General features: G+C 39.1%; 2 protein-coding genes across 2 annotated transcripts in view; one reads left to right on the top strand and one right to left on the bottom strand.

Moving 5' to 3' along the window:
* Positions 1–19,213, bottom strand: part of LOC130408433 (GTPase IMAP family member 7-like) — a 124,447-nt gene that overhangs the window by 58,395 nt on the left and 46,839 nt on the right. The window lies entirely within an intron of this gene.
* si:cabz01074946.1 (T-lymphocyte surface antigen Ly-9) lies at positions 11,468–18,123 on the top strand. The gene is made up of 5 exons (XM_056732751.1): positions 11,468–12,188; positions 12,522–12,833; positions 15,169–15,441; positions 15,580–15,684; positions 15,772–18,123. Exons 1-5 carry the CDS (start codon positions 12,137–12,139, stop codon positions 15,834–15,836), a joined length of 807 nt encoding a protein of 268 aa, XP_056588729.1. The 5' UTR covers positions 11,468–12,136; the 3' UTR covers positions 15,837–18,123.

Raw genomic sequence — 19,213 nt, 5'->3', positions numbered from 1 at the left:
TTGTTAACAGATTTGTAGATTTTTGGTTATTGCGTGGAAAACCTTTTGGCAATTGATCATTTTAAAACTAAAATGTTGCAGCAATTTTTAAATAAATCAATTCAACTTTAAATAACTTCTGGTTCATGATGTGATGTACTGACAGGGAGACCAAGAGCTCTTTTTTTCAATGGATAAACAGTTTACCTTTAGTAAGGATTAGGTATACTTTTTCTTGTGAACAGTTGAGTTCTCAAGCCTTTCGGAGCACTCCATTGACATAAACTCAATTGTATGTGTTAAATCTGCAAAATGTTGCAACCTAGTGGACCTTTCTGTCAACCTTTTAGCAGTACTAGCGTTACTTTGCATGCACGCGTTCGCGGACTGCCCCTAACTTCCGGACCATTGTTCTGCTGAGAAATGCACCCACAGAGGTCCCAAAAAGGTGTCAAAAGTATTCACATTCACTACTCAAGTAGAAGTGTAGATACGCGGGTTTACAAATACTTCTGTAGAAGTTGAAGTACCAACTCAAGCTTTTGACTCAAGTAAAAGTGTAAAAGTAATGTAAGGAAAATAATGCCCTTAAGGACAAAAGCTTACGCTGCGCCACAGGGGCCTATTGTGCACTACCCCACCTCCTCAAAAACACATTTTTCTAAAGGCCATAATGACTATAATGTTATATTAAAAAGTAAATGTTTAAATATTTGGGATGCACTAGGCTACCTGTTTCAGCCGCATATATGCCCATTGAAAATGAACGCATTTTAGTACAATGTAAATACATTAAAAAACCATATGTGTTTACTACTGAGCATTAACATGTGTTTCATCAGGCATGTGATCAGCCCAGGACAAAAAAGAAAGAAGACTGCATGCACCCTAGGCCAGCCCCAATCCCCCCAAAATAGTCTTTAATGTTATTAAATATCCAAATGCGACAAAACTAGAGGACCTATTCAACAAAGGGTTTAGTTAACACAACAAAATGAAACAAATCGTTTACTTAATAAAATTATTGTACAATATTTATAAATATGATATAAAATGAATATAAACATAATATAACTATTTATGTTTTATAAAATGTATAAGACACTAGCAAGACCGATAAACAAACAACCGGAAGTTAATGGCAGTCCAGGCACGATCTATTAGTAAAACACATTGGGCTTTTTTTATGAAATGTGGGTACACACAGACTTTATCTTAGAGTGTGCATACGTAAAAATCCATGTCAAAGTTCATATTTATAAAAGAAAGTATTTGATGTGGATAAGAGCGACATGTCAGGTCCTGGGCAGACATACACATTTTTGCTTGTTTTTATTTCCATGTATTTTTTCTCGTTTGTCCTGTGTTACAAATAAGCCTTACAGAAAACAAATTTTTGCATGAACAAAGTAACTATAAAAGGCTCTCCAGAAATAAAATGGAGAAGTCACAATTGTTGTAATCTTACATTGTTCTCTGTCTGCTTCCATGGTACCCTGAGTGACTCATACGACAGCTTTGTGTGGGAAACAAACATAATTAGTCAAAGTAATGTTCTGAATAGGCTGACCACCCATCCCGCTTTGCGTTGTACCACACAGCATATATAAAAAAAGTTTTAATTCCGTAAGAACTTATATTCAAATATTTTCAGTCCGTTGTTATATTACAGTTTACATTTATATTTATGCATTTTGGCAGATGCTTTTATCCAAAGCAACTTACATTGCATTGACCTTTACATTTATACTTGGGTATGTGCAATCCCCTGGGATCGAACCAACAACCTTGCTCTAACCACTGAGCTACAGGAAGCAGTTTATAGTACACAAACAGATTTCCTGTCCCACATTTGGTTTGTTAAGTGGTGCACCCTAGTTCTAAGGTTAAATGTTCTCTTCATTTTTTAGGGGGCTATATACTGTGTGTGGTAAATGCCCACCCAGGATATCTGCTAGCCCACCCTTTTGCACCTGGCAGGAACCGGGCCTGGGTGAAAGTAAAAAAAGGCAAATATTTGTATTTAAAAGTGTCATGAATTCATTTTAAGTGTCAAACTCTATTTTGATGAGTTGTGCCGACTTCGTGTCAACAATTAGTTTAACTTAATGTTGGTATACTTTTAACTTAAAAATCTATCTGTGTTGTTATGTTAATAATATTTCAGTTGCAATAACTCCTTGGTTAGATATTTTTTTAACATAAAAAAACATGGAACAAGAACTAGGACCAACTAACACTTGACACATAACATAACATAACATAACATAACATAACATAACCGCTGTCATCAGCTGATCACAACCCAAACCCAGCCCATCAGCTGATCTGATACGTTCTCTCAATTGGGCGCCCTATTTAAATATCGGTTCAGTCAAGCCTGCCTCACTGCTTCTAATGCTTGCTGCTTTACCAAGCGATTAGTAGAGATTATTCATATTTTGGATTTTACTCACCCGATTCTTCATAATGTTTTTAGCCGCAAATGACAAAGATCCGTGGCACTTTGAATCCATTGAAGAATCCCGGCAACAGCATCCCATCCATGCAGAGGATACCACCCAGGAGGAGAGCACTGTTCCAGTGCGTCGGAGCTCTCGCTTGGCAAGAAAATCCTCCAGTCTTCCCAGCATTAATGATTGGCCACAAATCATTCCGACAAAATTCCGAACCCGCACCCACTCCAGCTGAGGCTTACATTACACCTAAACGGGCAGCTGGTCCCGCCTGTTTAGCCCGAAAAATCCCCTCGACAAACCAAAGCAACGACCCAGTGTTGTCAGCATTGTCCAGTATCCAGTCTTCGCTCTCCGACATGAACTCCAGAATTCAGGCTCTAGAATCAGGTTTGAAAACCCGCGATCTGGCAGATTCCCGTTTCCACGGTCCGTCAACATCGCAATTCACATCGGCTAGATTGCCTGAGTAGGATGATGACGTCATTCCAACGGCCGTCCCGTTTTCGCCAGCTGCTGTAATCTCTCATCAGCTGAGAAGCCAAATCCTAGCAGATAACGATGTCAACCTTATTAAAATATTACTGGGCTCAGAATCATGTGACAGACGTGTTGTAGATTGCGGCGATGTATCAGTTACGCTTAAAGAAAGCGACACCCGACTTTCAAAGACACTAACTCTAGCTGAATTTAACGTGGTGATCGGAGCATACAGAGATGTCATATGCGAAGTTTATCCTGCTCGTAGGGCAGAGTTGGACACATATTTTGCCATTATATCCGACCTTGCTCTGACCTATGGTGGAACTCTCTTCTATGAGTATCATAAATCCTTCTCCGCTAAATCTGCCATGTACATTCAGCGATTCAATCAAAGACTGGACTGGTCCATAGTCGATTTGGCCCTTATCAGCAGACATTTCACTGGTCACCAAGCTCTTTCCTGCTCGATTTGTAGCTCTCACTCTCACACATCCAATCTGTGCCCAAAAACTGTGTCCCTGCAACCACCTGGCCAAAGTTCCCAGCCTGGCGATTCTAAGGTGATGCATTTGCAACAACATTGTGCTACAATTTTAATGAAAATGTTTGCAAATTCTATAGTTGTAAATATATTCATGCTTGTAGTTATTGCGGGGATGGTCATCCAAAATCAGTTTGCCCCAGACAAACTCGCTTTCTGGGGAAAGGAGAAAAAGAAAGAAAACCTTCAACTCCAATCAACGTCCCCAAGCTGGGAAGAGCATTGAGAAATCATCCTAATCGCTGTTTCGTCAATTATTTATTAACTGGTCTTGTCCATGTTTTTTTTTTGCAGGATTATGTCTGTTACCCAAGTCCTCTTTTGTCTGCAATAACTTGCTTTCTGCTCCTAAAGAACCCGAAGTAGTAGATTTATTGTTAGAGAAGGAGGTTAAGAAAGGTTTTATGATCGGGCCGTTTGATACAACCCACCTTCACAACCCTTAGAAAGAAATATTCTGGAAAAAAGCAATTAATTATTGATCTCTCCATCCCTCACAATGACAATACTCCAAGTATTAACAGTCTTATTCCTTCCGCTCCTTTTCCGCTGTGTTATGCCTCTGTTGACGACGCAATTAAATCCATTAAAGGCGGATATCTCAGACGCCTTTAAAATCATGCCTTTACAGCCATCACAGTGGCATTTATTTGGTGTTAAATGGAGAAATAAATTGTTTTTTTTGGTTAGGCTTACCTTCGGCTGTCACAGCCGTCCAAAAATATTTAATTTACTGCCAGAAGCGTTGTGTTGGATTCTTCTCAACAACTGCAAATTTACATTCATACTTCATGTTTTAGACGATTTCTTGCTAGTAGATTATCCACAACCACACTCCAAGCCAGATCGCTGTATCTCAGCACTTAAACACACATTCTACGACCTAGGGATTCCCCTCTCTGATGAAAAAACTGTAGGTTCCCTTTAAAGTCATCCAGTTTCTTGGCATCACTTTGGATTCCAATCTCATCCAAGCCGCTCTTCCCATCGAAAAATTAAATCGCATAAGAGAAGTCATGAGAAATGTTCGCATGTCAATGTCTCTTTCAAAAAGAGATTTGCTTTCGTTGTTAGGCCACCTCAATTTTGACATTCAAATTATTCCCCAGGGCAGGTCCTTCATAGCAAGGATTCTTGACCTCTCAAAGTCTGTCAAGGATCTTAAGGACATAGTTACCGTCGATGCAGGCTGCAGATCAAATCTCAGTTTCTGGTCTTTGCTCATCAACAATTGGAACGGCATCTCCTTTTTCTATAATGACGACCTTGAATCTTCCACAGCCCTTAAATTGTACACAGATGCTGCGCCTTCCGATGGTTTCGGGGGGTCTTTAATGGTCAATGGTTTGCTAGCACGTTGCCAAATGAGCTGCAACTTGCACCAGATTAAATATTGTCAACCGCTCTGTGGGAACTATGTCCTATCATAATAGCCTGTATTTTATGGGGAAAACACTGAGCTAGGAAACAAATCCTTTTCTTTTGTGACAATGAGTCAACGGTTCATATAATTAACAAGGGTCGATCCTCAGTGCCATTCATAAAAAGGTTCGTCAGGCGCCTCACTTAGTCATCAGTCATCGGTAACTTCAAATTTCGGGTAGCTCACATTCCAGGCTTAAAAAATCAAATTGCTGATTCTTTGTCTCGATTTGAATTTCAGAAATTCCATCTTCTATGCCCGGAAGCAGCTCCATCCAGCCTGGTCTGCCCCTCTTTCAGCCAAACCGTACTAGATTACACATGACCCTTCAATCCTATCTGCACTCTGCAGCTCGCTATATGCGTAAAGGTCTAGCTAAATCCACATTAAAAATGTACGACTCTGCTTGGCTTCACTTCAGTTCCTTTTGTGCCACATTTCAACTTTATTCTCGAAATCTTTTTTTTTAACGTGGCACTAAAACGCCGTCGTATACAATCACTGCTAAGAGGAGGGTGCTTTGGGCCTTATTTTTATTATGCTAGAAACCGTTTTGCTCACGGCATTCTATGGTTTTCTTAGAGGTGGCGAGTTTACTACTCTAAGAGATTCTTTCAATCCATCACATGACCAAACAGTTCTAGATTTATCAATCTATGCTCACCACTTCACCTTATTTCATTATTATTTGCCACAGAGGAAGGAAAGGCTGCTTCCAGGCGCTGGTTCGCCACCCATCTTCGTCTGCTTTGCCAATATTGCGAGCTTCCTCCAGACCGCTATACTGCACATTCGCCGCGCATCGGTGCCGCAACAGCAGCGGCTTCTTCCACCACTGTTTCCACTTTGAAGGCCATGGGACGATGGTCCTCAGCCTCTTACGCACGGTATCTTCGACCTGATACTCGTGCCAACCTCCAGGCTCAAAAAGCTATGAGTGCAGCTCTTTAATTTGTGGCCAAAAAAAAAATACAGCTTCAGCTACATCGGGCCTGTTTACTAAAGTATTTTATACCAATTTTATAATTATTGCTACGCTTCTCATGCTCTTGCAAATCAGTCAACTCCCCTCAGATCTATTCATTCGGCAGATGCTATTATCCATATGAATAAAGTCGAGGATCAAGCAATTGTCTGGGAAGACAGTAACATGAGAAATGCAGTAAATCTAGTTTCAGAGACCGCTTATTTTGTTCCTCTGCTGGCTCTCCGATTTAGTAAGAAGGGCCAAAGAGGATTGGTTTTGTTTTGGGGGGGTTGAGCTGCTCTCCCAGCTAAACCGGGAGAGTCACCCCAGATGCTGCTGCTGCTTCCCCATCTTACTTTTCATAGAGCTCATGACAAGGATGGGGAATATAGAACAGAGCCATACCACCAAACGTAAATTGAGCAAATCTGCCAAATAAAAGATTACTTGTCTTCAATTTTGACTTGGGTTTTTCTTGACTTGAAAGGTTCTGACTGAAATGAGTGTCACAGCAAAGGGTCTGAATACTTAGGACAATGTGATATTTCAGTTTTTCTTTTTTAATAAATCTGCAAAAATGTCAACAATTCTGTGTTTTTCTGTCAATATGGGGTGCTGTGTGTACATTAATTAGGAAAAAAATGAACTTAAATGATTTTAGCAAATGGCTGCAATATAACAAAGAGTGAAAAATTAAGGGGGTCTGAAAACTTTCTGTACCCACTGTACCATTCATGATTCATGGCCCTATAAGCTGAGTTAAAGTCTGTCAGATTTCATGTCAAATTTTTCCAAAAATTTATTCAGAATAATATGTAATGTTAGATATAAAGTAATTAAAGATTAAAAACTGAGGGGTGTCACCCAGTGGCGGTTCTAGGTAGACTGTAGTTCCGTGGCTTAGCCCAAAGACATCCATAAATATGTCAGAATACACATTTAACATCTTAAAACGTTAAAACGAGCCTGCCGCTTTCTCTGTTTTTTTTTTAAGCGGTCGGGACGTTGCGCTGTTGTGGCGTCTGCCGTTTCTAAGCAACCATGAGTTGCGCTCGTCGTGAAGATTCCAGCAAAGATCGATTTTCAGCAATGATGTGCTAGGAATAAAGAGGGTGCCGCAACACATGCGCACTGTGACCGTGACAGTCGTATTTGCTCTCTATTTGAGCGCTTGCAGTGCGTCTAAATTTAAAATAACAAACTTCTGCATGCAAAAGACGCATAATGTATAAGGGCTCTAAGCTATTTATACAAGTGTGAGTGTTGCGTTTGGTTTTAGTACAGGACTGCATATAATATAACACATAATGTTGTTGTTACCATGAAACCGCGTGTTTAAAAATAAATAAAACTTTGCTGATAAATGTGTAGTCTTTATGTGGTAGGGGTGATACGTCTTTCATGGTGCCGATTGGTGGATCAGGTGTCCTATCAGTTGATATGGGGGTGTATATACAGTTGAAAGAAACAGTATGTGAACCCTTTGGGCTTACTTGGATTTCTTCATAAATTGGTCATAAAATGCAGGGTGGAAAAAGTATGTGAAACCCTAGGCTAATGACTTCTCCAAGAGCTAATTGGAGCCAGGAGTCCGCCAACCTGGGGTCCAATCAATGTGATGAGATTGGATGTGTTGATTAAAGCTGGCCTTTCCAATAAAAAACACACACCAGTTTTGAGTTTGCTGTTCTGAAGAAGCGTTGTCTGATGTGAACCATGCCTCGCACAAAAGAGCTCTCAGAAGACCTACGATCAAGAATTGTTGACTTACATAAAGTTGGAAAGGGCTACAAAAGTATATCTAAAAGCCTTGATGTCCATGTGTCCACGGTAAGACAGATTGTCTACAAATGGAGAAAGTTCAGCACTGTTGCTACACTCCCTAGGCGTGGTCGTCCTGTAAAGATGACTGCAAGAGTACAGCGCAGAATGCTCAATGAGGTGAAGAAGAATCCTAGAGTGTCAGCTAAACACTTACAGAAATCTCTGCCACATGCTAACATTTTTGTTGACAAATCTACAATAAGGAAAACATTAAACAAGAATGGACTTCACGGGAGGACACCACGGAGGAAGCCACTGCTGTCCAAAAAAAACATTGTAGCACGTTTGAAGTTTGCAAAAGAGCACCTGGATGTTCCACAGAACTACTGGCAAAACATTCTGTGGACAGATGACACCAAAATTGAGTTGTTTGGAAAGAACACACAACGCTATGTGTGGAGAACAAAAGGCACAGCACACCAACATCAAAACCTCATCCCAACTGTGAAATATGGTGGAGGGGGCATCATGGTTTGGGGCTGCTTTGCTGCCTCAGGCCCTGGACGGATTACTGTCATCGATGGAAAAATGAATTCCAAAGTTTATCAAGACATTTTGCAGGAAAACTTAAGACCATCTGTCCGCCAACTGAAGCTTAACAGAGGATGGACGATGCAACAGGACAACGACCCAAAGCATAGAAGTAAATCAACAACAGAATGGCTTCAACAGAAGAAAATACGCCTTCTGGAGTGGCCCAGTCAGAGTCCTGACCTCAACCCGATTGAGATGCCGTGGCATGACCTCAAGAGAGCGATTCACACCAGACATCCCAAGAATATTGCTGAACTGAAACACTTTTGTAAAGAGTAATGGTCCAAAATTTCTCCTGACCATTGTGCAGGTCTGATCTGCAACTATAGGAAACGTTTGGTTGAGGTTATTGCTGCCAAAGGAGGGTCAACCAGTTATTAAACCCAAAGGTTCACATACTTTTTCCACCCTGCCCTATGAATGTTTACATGTTGTGTTCAATAAAAACATGAAAACGTATAATGTTTGTGCAGTATTAGTTTAAGCAGACTGTGTTTCTCTATTGTTGTGACTTACATGAAGATCCCCAAAGGGTTCATATACTTTTTCTTTCAACTGTATATATTCTATGTTAAAGGGGTTTTGATTCAACTAGTCCCGCCCTTTCTTTTGCTTCGGTTACAACACCTGGGTCGTCCAACGCGAACCTCCGGAGTTAGCGGAAGTTTGCTTTGTGTCCGCGCAAACTCATTTCGCGTGGCGGCGTGCAAGATATTTTTTGTGACTCGAGCGAACAGTTCGCGCGGCGCCGCAGTCAACATGAAAGCTTTGAAGAGATTTTGGCTGAACCTGTATGCCTGTACAGACATCTTTAATCATCAGTGTGTCTGTTTTATATTGTAATCAGAATAAAACAATATTTATAAACATTGCTCTTTTGAACTGTTCTTATATCTTCTCATTTTATAAAACATAAAGACATCCAATAGGTTAATCTATGGCAATGTACATTTAGCAGTCCCTAACCAACAATATGTATAAATGTGTCTGCATTATGCACAGAAATGAAAGAGTGAACATCTCCACGTTTTGTGGCATGCAGTGGGCGAACATTCCATCTCCTTTTTCGCCCTTTTTTTAATAGTCCTAAATTTATCCTAAACATCCTAAATTTCCTTGATTATCTGACATAATTCCGGTAAAATTCCTACTTTTCTTCTACTTCCTGTGGATTTACAGGACGATTTCGTTTGTGCGCCCCCTGTCGTTTCAAAGAATATCTTAACGGCGAACGCGTCAGGTATAAACGCCTCGTCCGTTTGGGGAGTTGCGCGCGCGGACAGCGGAGGCTCGCGAAGCGGAGCCAGGCTCGACTATAAACAGGCCTTTAAAAGCGAACTCCGCGAACACCGCGATTACGTCATTTTGCTCGCGCTCATTAAAAAAGCGAAGTCCGCGAACACCGCGATGACGTCATATTTGGCGCGCGCACCCAGGCGTACTAGCGACTGCGTCGAGTATAACCAGCCCTAAACAGGCCTTTAAGAGAAACCTTGTGACTGACATTTGGTGGGCGCCGCCCCTCTGCTGGTAAATGTACTGGCTGTGGTGGTGTGATGTAAGATTGTGCTAGGCGTTACACAAGACAGGCTTTATGTATACAGGCGAAAGCTTGAGTGAGCTGGAGTCGAGCTTGGGTGTCCGTTACGAATATTTTGGGGGTTGGCTGTGTGTGTACACACTGAACGAGTTGTCCTTCGCACATCTGCATGATTACCTGATCCGCGGAGTTGCGAGATCGGATGTGAACGGTACGTGGGTTAAACCTCGTCCCCGTTAGCCACTGGAATGAGTCACTAACACATTATATGTAGATTTGATGATGGTGATGATCTTGCCCTTTCTGACCGCCTAAATGAACTCCGCATACAGATTGTTAAACGAGCCGCAACCGCTCAGACATTCATCTGTTGTTGCTTGTCGGGGGTGGGGAGATTCTTCATGGTATGTAGTGGGAACGTTTTATCAGGATTGTAATTTGGTTTAATCGATCTAACTATTTATTGCATTACCGACAGATTGGCCGTGCCTCTACCAAAGAGTAGTTTTCACAGTTTGGAGCTACATGAGAGTTATCCATGCGCTGTTGCTTTACCCTATATTATTGTTAATTTTCTTTAGTTTAATTTGTTTTGCTTGTTGTGTTTGCTGTTTCTATTTTATTCTTTTTTTCTTATTTTTACTTAGCCTGGTTGGCATTACTGTTTTCATGTTTTTGCTTTCGTTTGGTTAATTGCTGTAGTCCTGGTGGTGTTGCTGTAGCGGCATATTTAATTTGATTCTATTATATTGTTTTCTTGATACTTGCTGTCTTTGTATTTTGTGATGTTGCATTGTTGTGGGCAAGTAGAGCGCCTATTTGCCATATTTCACTGTAGTGCCCCGTATCCGCAGAATGCCTGAGCCCTTGAAGGTTGTGCCAAACCTGTCCCTATCTATTTTCTTCACAGGAGCTGAGTGCCGAAGGCGGCCGGAGTTTTGTGTGGTGGTGTTCCCTACGAATGTTGTGGTGTGTGTGCGCGTGTGAGCGCGCGTACCCCGGTGTAACCAGTGTGAGGTGTGGCGTGGCCTAATGTGTGTCCCTAGACCCCGCAGTCGGGCCTAAGCTCCTGTTCTGTTTTGTTTGGCCTATTTGGAGGGGTTTGTTGTCTCAGGCTGCTTACGGTGGTACTCTCCCATCCTAGTATTTTCTTTCTTTTAAATAAAAGTATATATATTTCTACGCTCACGTCTCTTGCCGCCTCCTGAAGTGAACTTGTGTGCTTTAAGTTATAAGAATCTCTATTTTTATCCCTGGCAAGTATCCAGGGTGGCAAGTCGCTCCTTTTTGTGGTCGATTGGCGTCAGGTCACATTTACATTAAAACCTGTCCCTATGGTAACATGCACCCTGTGCACATATTATGTGAATGTAAGCTGTTGTGTAAATAGAGCACTTTGGAATTAATGTGAAGAGTTGATTTGAAAAAATATACCTGCGTTTTCATATGTTGTGCGTTACAATTAATACAATTTAAACAATTGGGTTGTGTAAAGGAGTTATCTGGTTTTGCAAATGAGCTCTTCAAGTGGTTGTCTATCCTAGACACTTTTAACAGACCATGGACTATTCTGATTATGTGCCTTCAATAATATGAAATACAAATTGTAGTAATTATTGTAATTGTTTTATAGTTCTGTCTGTCTGTATTGGAGATCATTGTCGGACATTTTGACCTGCTCCTGCCCTTTTATAATAGCCAGTAGCAGGGGCAGACTGGATTTTAGAGAGCTTTTCATTGGTCAGAAAACTTTGATCAAAAGCTGAAGTGCACAGAATAATATCATAAGACCGTTGTTTGATTTTTGTGGAATTCAGAGCCTGTACGTTTGAATGTTAATATCTTCTAAATGTGAATGTTTTGGATCACACTATTGATATCCTCAAGACCAACATATTTATTCAAAAAGGCAAAATAAACTTCAATTTTAATTTCAAAAGGGACTTTAAAGTTTCAGATATGAGACGGGAATTACCTTCACTTGCATTGTGACTGCTCAAGTGTGTGAAATGCAGGGGAAGTCAAGGTTTAACACCTTTTTTTGCAAGTCGCCATTATGTATCATGACTGTAGAAGCAAAGATATGCCAGAAGTTTAAAAATAGCTAATTTAAACATTTGCATGACTGAACGTGTTTATTCTACATGTATGTTTAAAACCCACACTGCCCATAAATTCAGCATTTTTGTTTAGTATCTCCTAAAGTGTTGTTGCATATTGTGTCATTTCCTCCCGGAACAGTACGTTTGTCACAAGATTTATGTGGAAACATGTGGCTTGCCAACACTTCTTGTTTCTTTTATTTAAGTATTGTAGAATGATGTGTTTAGAATTTGGCTGACTTTAAAATCAATCTACTTGTTGATTTATTTTGAAAACCCGGGAAGCAATGACCCTAAGAGGAATAGCTCTGGTAATCTATACTATTTGCATTCAACAAGGTAGGTTTGCTGGTTTTACTTTCAATTGAAATAGGCAGCGTTTCTTATATTACACATTTTACTCAATGTGAATTTTCAGGTTGAGTTGGTTGCCACTTTGTATTGTGGAAATAAAATGTCTTGAATAGTATGATTGTAATTTATAAGATTGTAAATGTAAAACCCAGAATGAAAGACCTTTCATTAATTTCTCAAAAGAGAATAAGTATTCTACTTCATTTGAAGTATATTATTTCCCTTTTCTGTGAAGTGACAGTTATTTTCATTTTACATGCTACTTGCGCACAGTTAGTAAACAAGGTTAGTAACTGTACACATTTGTATTTTTTGTAGCGTGGCCTGGGGATGAACATACAACTGGTTATGTCGGCAAGTCGGTTGTTTTAAAATCTGGTGAAGACCAGTCTTCGATACTTACCAGAGTTCAGTGGTTCATCTATCAAAACACAACTTATATTGCCAGTCTGAATAATGGGGCGACACGGACAGAAAGGTTTTGGAGATACAAGGGACGACTTGAGCTCAACAACAAAACAGGAGATTTGACGATCAAAAATCTGAGCATGGACGACAGTATGACATACAACGTGAAGGTGACAATCTCAGAAATTCGGAAAGAAAGCAAAATTCATCTAAAAGTCCAAGGTGAGGATTTAATATATGTATGTCTAGCCCAGGCAATACGATGATGTCACCATAAGTTTACAGAATACTCACGATGAGATCAAAATGTAACCTCACAGCAAACTCACTGTGTGCTCAAACTGTGATGTTATAGGTTTAGATGTGACTGGTTTGTCATTTGAAGTCACCATTATGTTGATGAGTATTTGCTTTAGTTGAGCTCTTGACTCTACAATATTAGACTTCTCTTTGTTTGGCTGCTGTAACTGTGTGTTCACTATGATAGAGCACATTTGTTACATTGAGTTATACCAAAGGAGTCTTGGATGATAACATAAAAACTGGTAAATATTGATGAGAAAATTGATGTCAGTTTGTGAGAGTTAGATTCAGCTGTTTAGAGACAAACATATATTATAAAGATCTATAAATGAATTCCACATATTACAACATTTTATAATTAAGACTTGGTGTATGAACCTCATCAATGGTACGTATAAAATGAAAAGCTTCACGCTGCAATGCATGCTGGGAGTCATGAATGAGTTTTGAACTATGATGTTACCCAGCATGCATTACAGCGTGAAGTTTTCATTCTGCTGATTGTCACCATTGTTGAGTTTAATATGCTGATTCTTGATGTATTTGTGTGTAAATCATTTGTTGCAATATTTATGTACATGATTCATATTAAAGACATTTGAAATATCTTGGCATCTCAAACCAGCAGAATCTCACTCTCAACTATCACACAAACTGACAGGGTTCTCATCAATATTGACCAATTTTTGCATATCACCCAAGACCAGGGGTGTAGCAAGCTTTTCAAAAGTGCGGGGGATAGATGCGTTTTGTTTGTTAACAATGAAAACGTTGAACGTAATGACAGAAAGGTACAAAAGGTATAACATACAAGATATAAAAAGCTTCCCATTTAAATGTGTGATACTAGTAAAGTATAAAAACACATTCGGAACACACAGAAAATAAGTCAAAACTCTGTTGTGAAAATACACAACAGTAGACTGGCTAATGAATCAGAAATACTTTAATAATCCCAGGGGGGAAAGACAGAGGTAAACTTGATAGTGACATGGGTCTGACAGGACTGTGATTGTGACCGCTAAAGTTTGCTTACTTGCACCTTGAAAAGGGGAGATATATACACTTTTCATAGTTCTTCAACAGGTACAATCAAACATAATAGGTAAGTATCCACAAAAGTATTCAGCTAAACAAAAAAAGCAATGTTCAAAATATCAAAATCAATAAACCCATAAATACACTGCTTAACAAGGACAATTTGTCCCTCCTCCTCGTCTATTCCCTGCCTTCTTCATCACAGTTACTTTATACATTGCATGCCACATAAATAACCGAATTTAGCTATTTCTGAACAATATCCCAATTTGCAATTAGCATTAGTCTAAAAACTAAATATAATTCAGAAAACACTCGACATATCAACAAAACATAAACAGAACATCTCCCCAAACACCTATCAAGGTTATTTAAAAACCTCGAAAGCATAAACACTCATTCAAAGTCGCTGAAAAGGAAGACGTAAATAACCATTACCGTTCCCGCCTCCTCAGCACGAGCTAACCGATAAATCTAACACACCAAGAGAGGCGGGACTTAAGGCAGAACAGCCAATCACCATCCGGTCACACTCAAAGCCGGGAGAGGAGAGGAAGCAGCCGCATCGAGCGCACACACAGAGCGGCAAGAGAAACGCTGGAGCGACTGCTGTAAGGCGTTTTTACAAAACTGCTGAAAAACTGCAAAAAAAGTGCGGGTGTTTAACCCTTTCACCGGGAAAAGTGTGGGTGTAAACACCCACATCCCCCACGGTTGCGACGCCCCTGCCCAAGACTCCTTTGGGATAACTCGATATAACAAATGTGCTCTACCAGAGTGAACACAGTACACACTACAGCAGCCAGACTAATAGAAGTCTGGCACTGTAGAGTCAAGAGCTCAACTAAAGCAAACACTCATCATCATAATTGTGACTTCCAATGACAAACCAGTCACATCTAAACCTCTAAGATCACAGTACCAGAGTAAGATCACAGTTTGAGCACATAGTGAGTTTGCTGTGAGGTTACATTTTGACCTCATCGTGAGTATTCTGTAAACTCATGGTGATATGTTGACTGGGAGGGGCTGTGGGTGACAAGGCCTTTAAATGTAAATCTCTAGAAACTATCTTTAGCCTGGCTTTTATATGAGTATTTTGAAATTAAACATATTTTGAGCTGTTGTTCCTGTGATTGTTAAATTAAAGCAAACCAACAGGATTAGTTCCAGTTGAAAAATCTAATCATTGATATAGTGCATGTTTTGTTTCCAGAACGACTCAAGAAGCCGAATATCCATCAAGTGTTTAATTTCTTCAAGGATGGCCAATGTCACATCTTTCTTAGGTGTGATCTATCTGATGAAAATGTCCAGTTGTCTTGGACACTTTGGGATGGGTTTAGTGGATCCTACAGTTCAGGAAACACAAACCTAACAGAGTCTTTTCTTTGGACGTCATTTAGTGTCAACAAATATGCAACCTTCAAATGCACTGCCTCCAGTGGTCAACAGAATGAGACACAACAGATAAAAGTGGGATGTATAGGTGTGTTTTATAAGTAATTAACAATTCCGAATTATAATCCGAAGTCTTTATTATGCTTTCTTAAATGAAGATACACAATTTTTACCTTCTGTTACATTTTACCCACTACAAGTCTTTTTATTGTTTTCTTTTTTTTAGAAGAAACCAAGTTAAAAGCCTGCAGTTCGTGCAGTTGTGCTTCAATGGTTTTCTTAGGGATCATATGTACAGCTGTGGTTTTTGGTTTACTATATGCTTCTAAAGGTAAGAAAATAATATTTTACAATAACTGTTACGTTACTTTTGCTACCACATCTGATATTGTTTAAATTAACTATTTGTCTTCCTTAGGAAAGTTGAAAGCTACCTGCGCTGACGGTCCTCTTCATGTCTATCAAAGTTTATTTAAATGTTAAAAGCTGGATCTGCAATTCTTTCTGCAATTCTTTTTGTCATACTGCTCCCATTCACACTGATACACAGCTTTCCTGTAGCTCAGTGGTAAGAGCATTGCGTTAACAACGCAGGTTGTGGGTTCGATCCCAGGGCATTGCAAATACCTATGTAAAATGTATAGGATAAAGCAATGTAGGTCGCTTTGGATAAAAGCGTCTGCCAAATATGTAAAAATGTAAGAATGTAAAATGTAAAATACACAGCAAACTCCCTGGTGTTAAATACCTACGGGTGTACAAATTTACACTGAAGCAGAGTCTTTCTGGTGTCAAATGTTAATTTATTAATGCCGTTAATTAATCAATTGAGTTCACATTACAAGTGATGATTGATCATTAATGATAAACACCCGCTGTTAACAAACACAATCACTGAAGAAAACATCACATTTACATTTTACATTTAGTCATTTAGCAGACACTTTTATCCAAAGCGACTTCCAGGTGGGGTAGGCAATGGAAGCAATTGGGACAGCATAAGGACAACATTTATTTGTGTCTTTATTTCACTGAAAGCAAAGTTCAAAGAGGCCAAGCGATTATTTTGGTGAATGATACAGAACCAAAACATTATACTTTTAAAGATTTTGATGATCTTAAGTTTTTCTGACCCTGCATAGCGGTACCCAATTATTTTTAAAGGGACAATATGTTTTATTAATTTAAACACACAGACTTCAAGAATCTATGAATGCATCTCGATGATGGTGACAATCAACAACAGATTAACTTTAGGTAGCAATGTATTCTGGGTAACATGATGCTAGAAACTCCTCTATGACTCCCAGAAAGCGTTGCAGTTGATCTGTTCATCTTAATAATTCTGTAGCTTGTCACCATCATTGAGGTTTGAATGAAGAGTGTTGGTGTCTAGATGTATCAATGGTTTTTTCTCCAGAGTGATTTAAGTGATATTTTTACCGCTGTAGTGTTACAGACAGCATTTTACAGGAATAGTGTTAAACTGAAACTAACACATAAGTTCTGTTTTTATTGCACACTCAACCACACACATATTTTGACCCATGTATAACTTTAACCTATAAGTATTAATAAGACAACACTGAAAGAATTAAAATAAACAAATATCTACAAGCAAAGGCAAGGACTAAAGGAGTCATTGTTCTCCATAATGGTGACCTCAAAATCTACTTCTCTTTTTCATGTTTTCTTCAGTGATTGTGTTTGTTAACAGCAGGTGTTCATCATTAATGATCAATCATCACTTGTAATGTGAGCTCAATTGATTATTTAACTGCATGAATAAATTGACATTTCACACCAGAAAGACTTTGCTTCAGTGTACACCTGTAGGTATGGTCTCATATATACACCAGTGTGTACATTTTTAAACCAGGGACTTTGCTGTGATAGCAACCATTAAGAAAAGTGGCATAAATATACTTTTATATCTTTTGTTGAAGGGGCAGGACCATATTTGAATCAATTAAGCATGTAAGTTAAGCAACTCTTTTAGTAAACCCATCTTTTAATAGCCATTTTACAAAACTCTGTTGTTCTATAACTTGTTTTTCTTTAACATGACAATCAGATTAGCATATTCTGGTACGCTACTACCATAATCTTAATTAAATAAACAACCCTTGGAATAAAGAACTAGATATAGGCTACATGTTCAAAACACGATATGCACTGATATGACACACATATTCTTATGCCGAAACATTATTTGCCGATTCATCATGTCTGTGTGAGTCACAATTCTGTGTAGAGAAACACCCATAAATCATTAATCTTTCGAGATAAAGAAAACAAACAAATTCCCTGAACCTATAATGTTTTTTCAGGAACAATAGCATGGCAATCACTACAATTGATAGCATCGGGTTAAATTACAAAAAAATAATAATACAATGGTTCCCTACCAATATTATTTGGATAGGGTCACATTTGCTCTGCCATGTCAAGTGCACTTTTAAATGTCGCAGATCAAACAAAGAAATATACTAGGGTTAACTCAAGGAAACACTGATCACCATGATGGTAAGATTCTTAAAACGCGCATGAAAAACCTCTAAGGAACATTCATATAACAAACTTTTGTTAGCTGAGTTGTATTTAAGGTTGAAGTTGTTGTGTTTCTTTTGGTAAATTAATTTCATCACTAATGATTCAAGCATCACTATAATAATAATGAAACAAAACAAATTCTGTCTTTTGACATGTGGCATAGCTTTGGCATGCCTGAGGGCAAAATCTGGGAAATAGGAGAGGACCGCCCAAGGGCCATCATTCCACGCGGTATGTGGGCCAGATGAGGTGGTATGGGGAGTAAGATGTGTGCCATAATTGAGCCACAACAACTTTCTGGTTTGGTTGCTGTCTGGGCAGTGCGTAATTTTTTGGAGGATCTATTGAGAGAAATGCAATATAACTAATATGTCTTCATAGGTGTGCAAGGCACGGCAAGTTTATTTATATAGAACATTTCATACACAGTAGTAATTCAAAGTGCTTTACATAAAAATAATTAAAATAATCATCTAAAGTAATAACAACAATAAAACAAGGAATTTAAAAACCTTTAAAATTGTACAAAAAAAGGCATTACATAATGAAACATCATGTTTTTATTACTTTAGAATGGGCTATTTTTATCTACATACACAGCAGGTCCCTTGCATGAAATTAGTGTGTCAGCTGCTGTAGTGTTTCAAAAGTGTGGAGTGAGTCCGTTGGTTGCAATTCGCAAACTCTAGAACCTGCTAGATATTCCTGACCAGTTCTTTTAGGACACCAAAAAACTACAAAATATGAGCATTTGTTGATGAGTGTACATCCAAAAGAATGAGTCCTACATCATAGAAATAGGCTTCACAGCACATTAAAACTCCCAACTTATAAAGAGGCGGGACATTATACAAAGCTTAACATGGGTAAAATGGGAGGGTTGACCAAAAATAAAACTCTCCCATACAGGTTTCCCAGATAGCAAATTTTTGCCGCCCAAATCTGGCCCACACCTTACTCCCCATACTTTACTTATCTGGCCCACATACGGCGTGGAATGATGGCACTTGTGCGGTCCGCTCCTGTTTGCCAGATTTGGGCCACAGGCATGCCAAAGCTATGCCACATGTCAAACATCAAAACAAATAAAGAAGAACTGAACCAAATATAAACAACAGTTCATTTCAATTCTGGCCCAGATTTATCCCAATACCATCACCTTTCTGTGCTCCTGTTTGACAGAATTTGTAATGAGTTTCAATATTATTATAGTGATGATTGAGTTATTAGTGATGAACATCTGCTGTTAACAAACAGCATCACTGCAGAAAAGTTCAACAATAACTACAAAAAAAGTATTCACCCAG

This window comes from Triplophysa dalaica, chromosome 1 (genome assembly GCF_015846415.1).
Source record: "Triplophysa dalaica isolate WHDGS20190420 chromosome 1, ASM1584641v1, whole genome shotgun sequence".
NCBI lineage: Eukaryota > Metazoa > Chordata > Actinopteri > Cypriniformes > Nemacheilidae > Triplophysa > Triplophysa dalaica.
The sequence above is the reverse complement of the archived record's forward strand: the minus strand, read 5'-3'. Positions and strand labels throughout refer to the sequence as shown.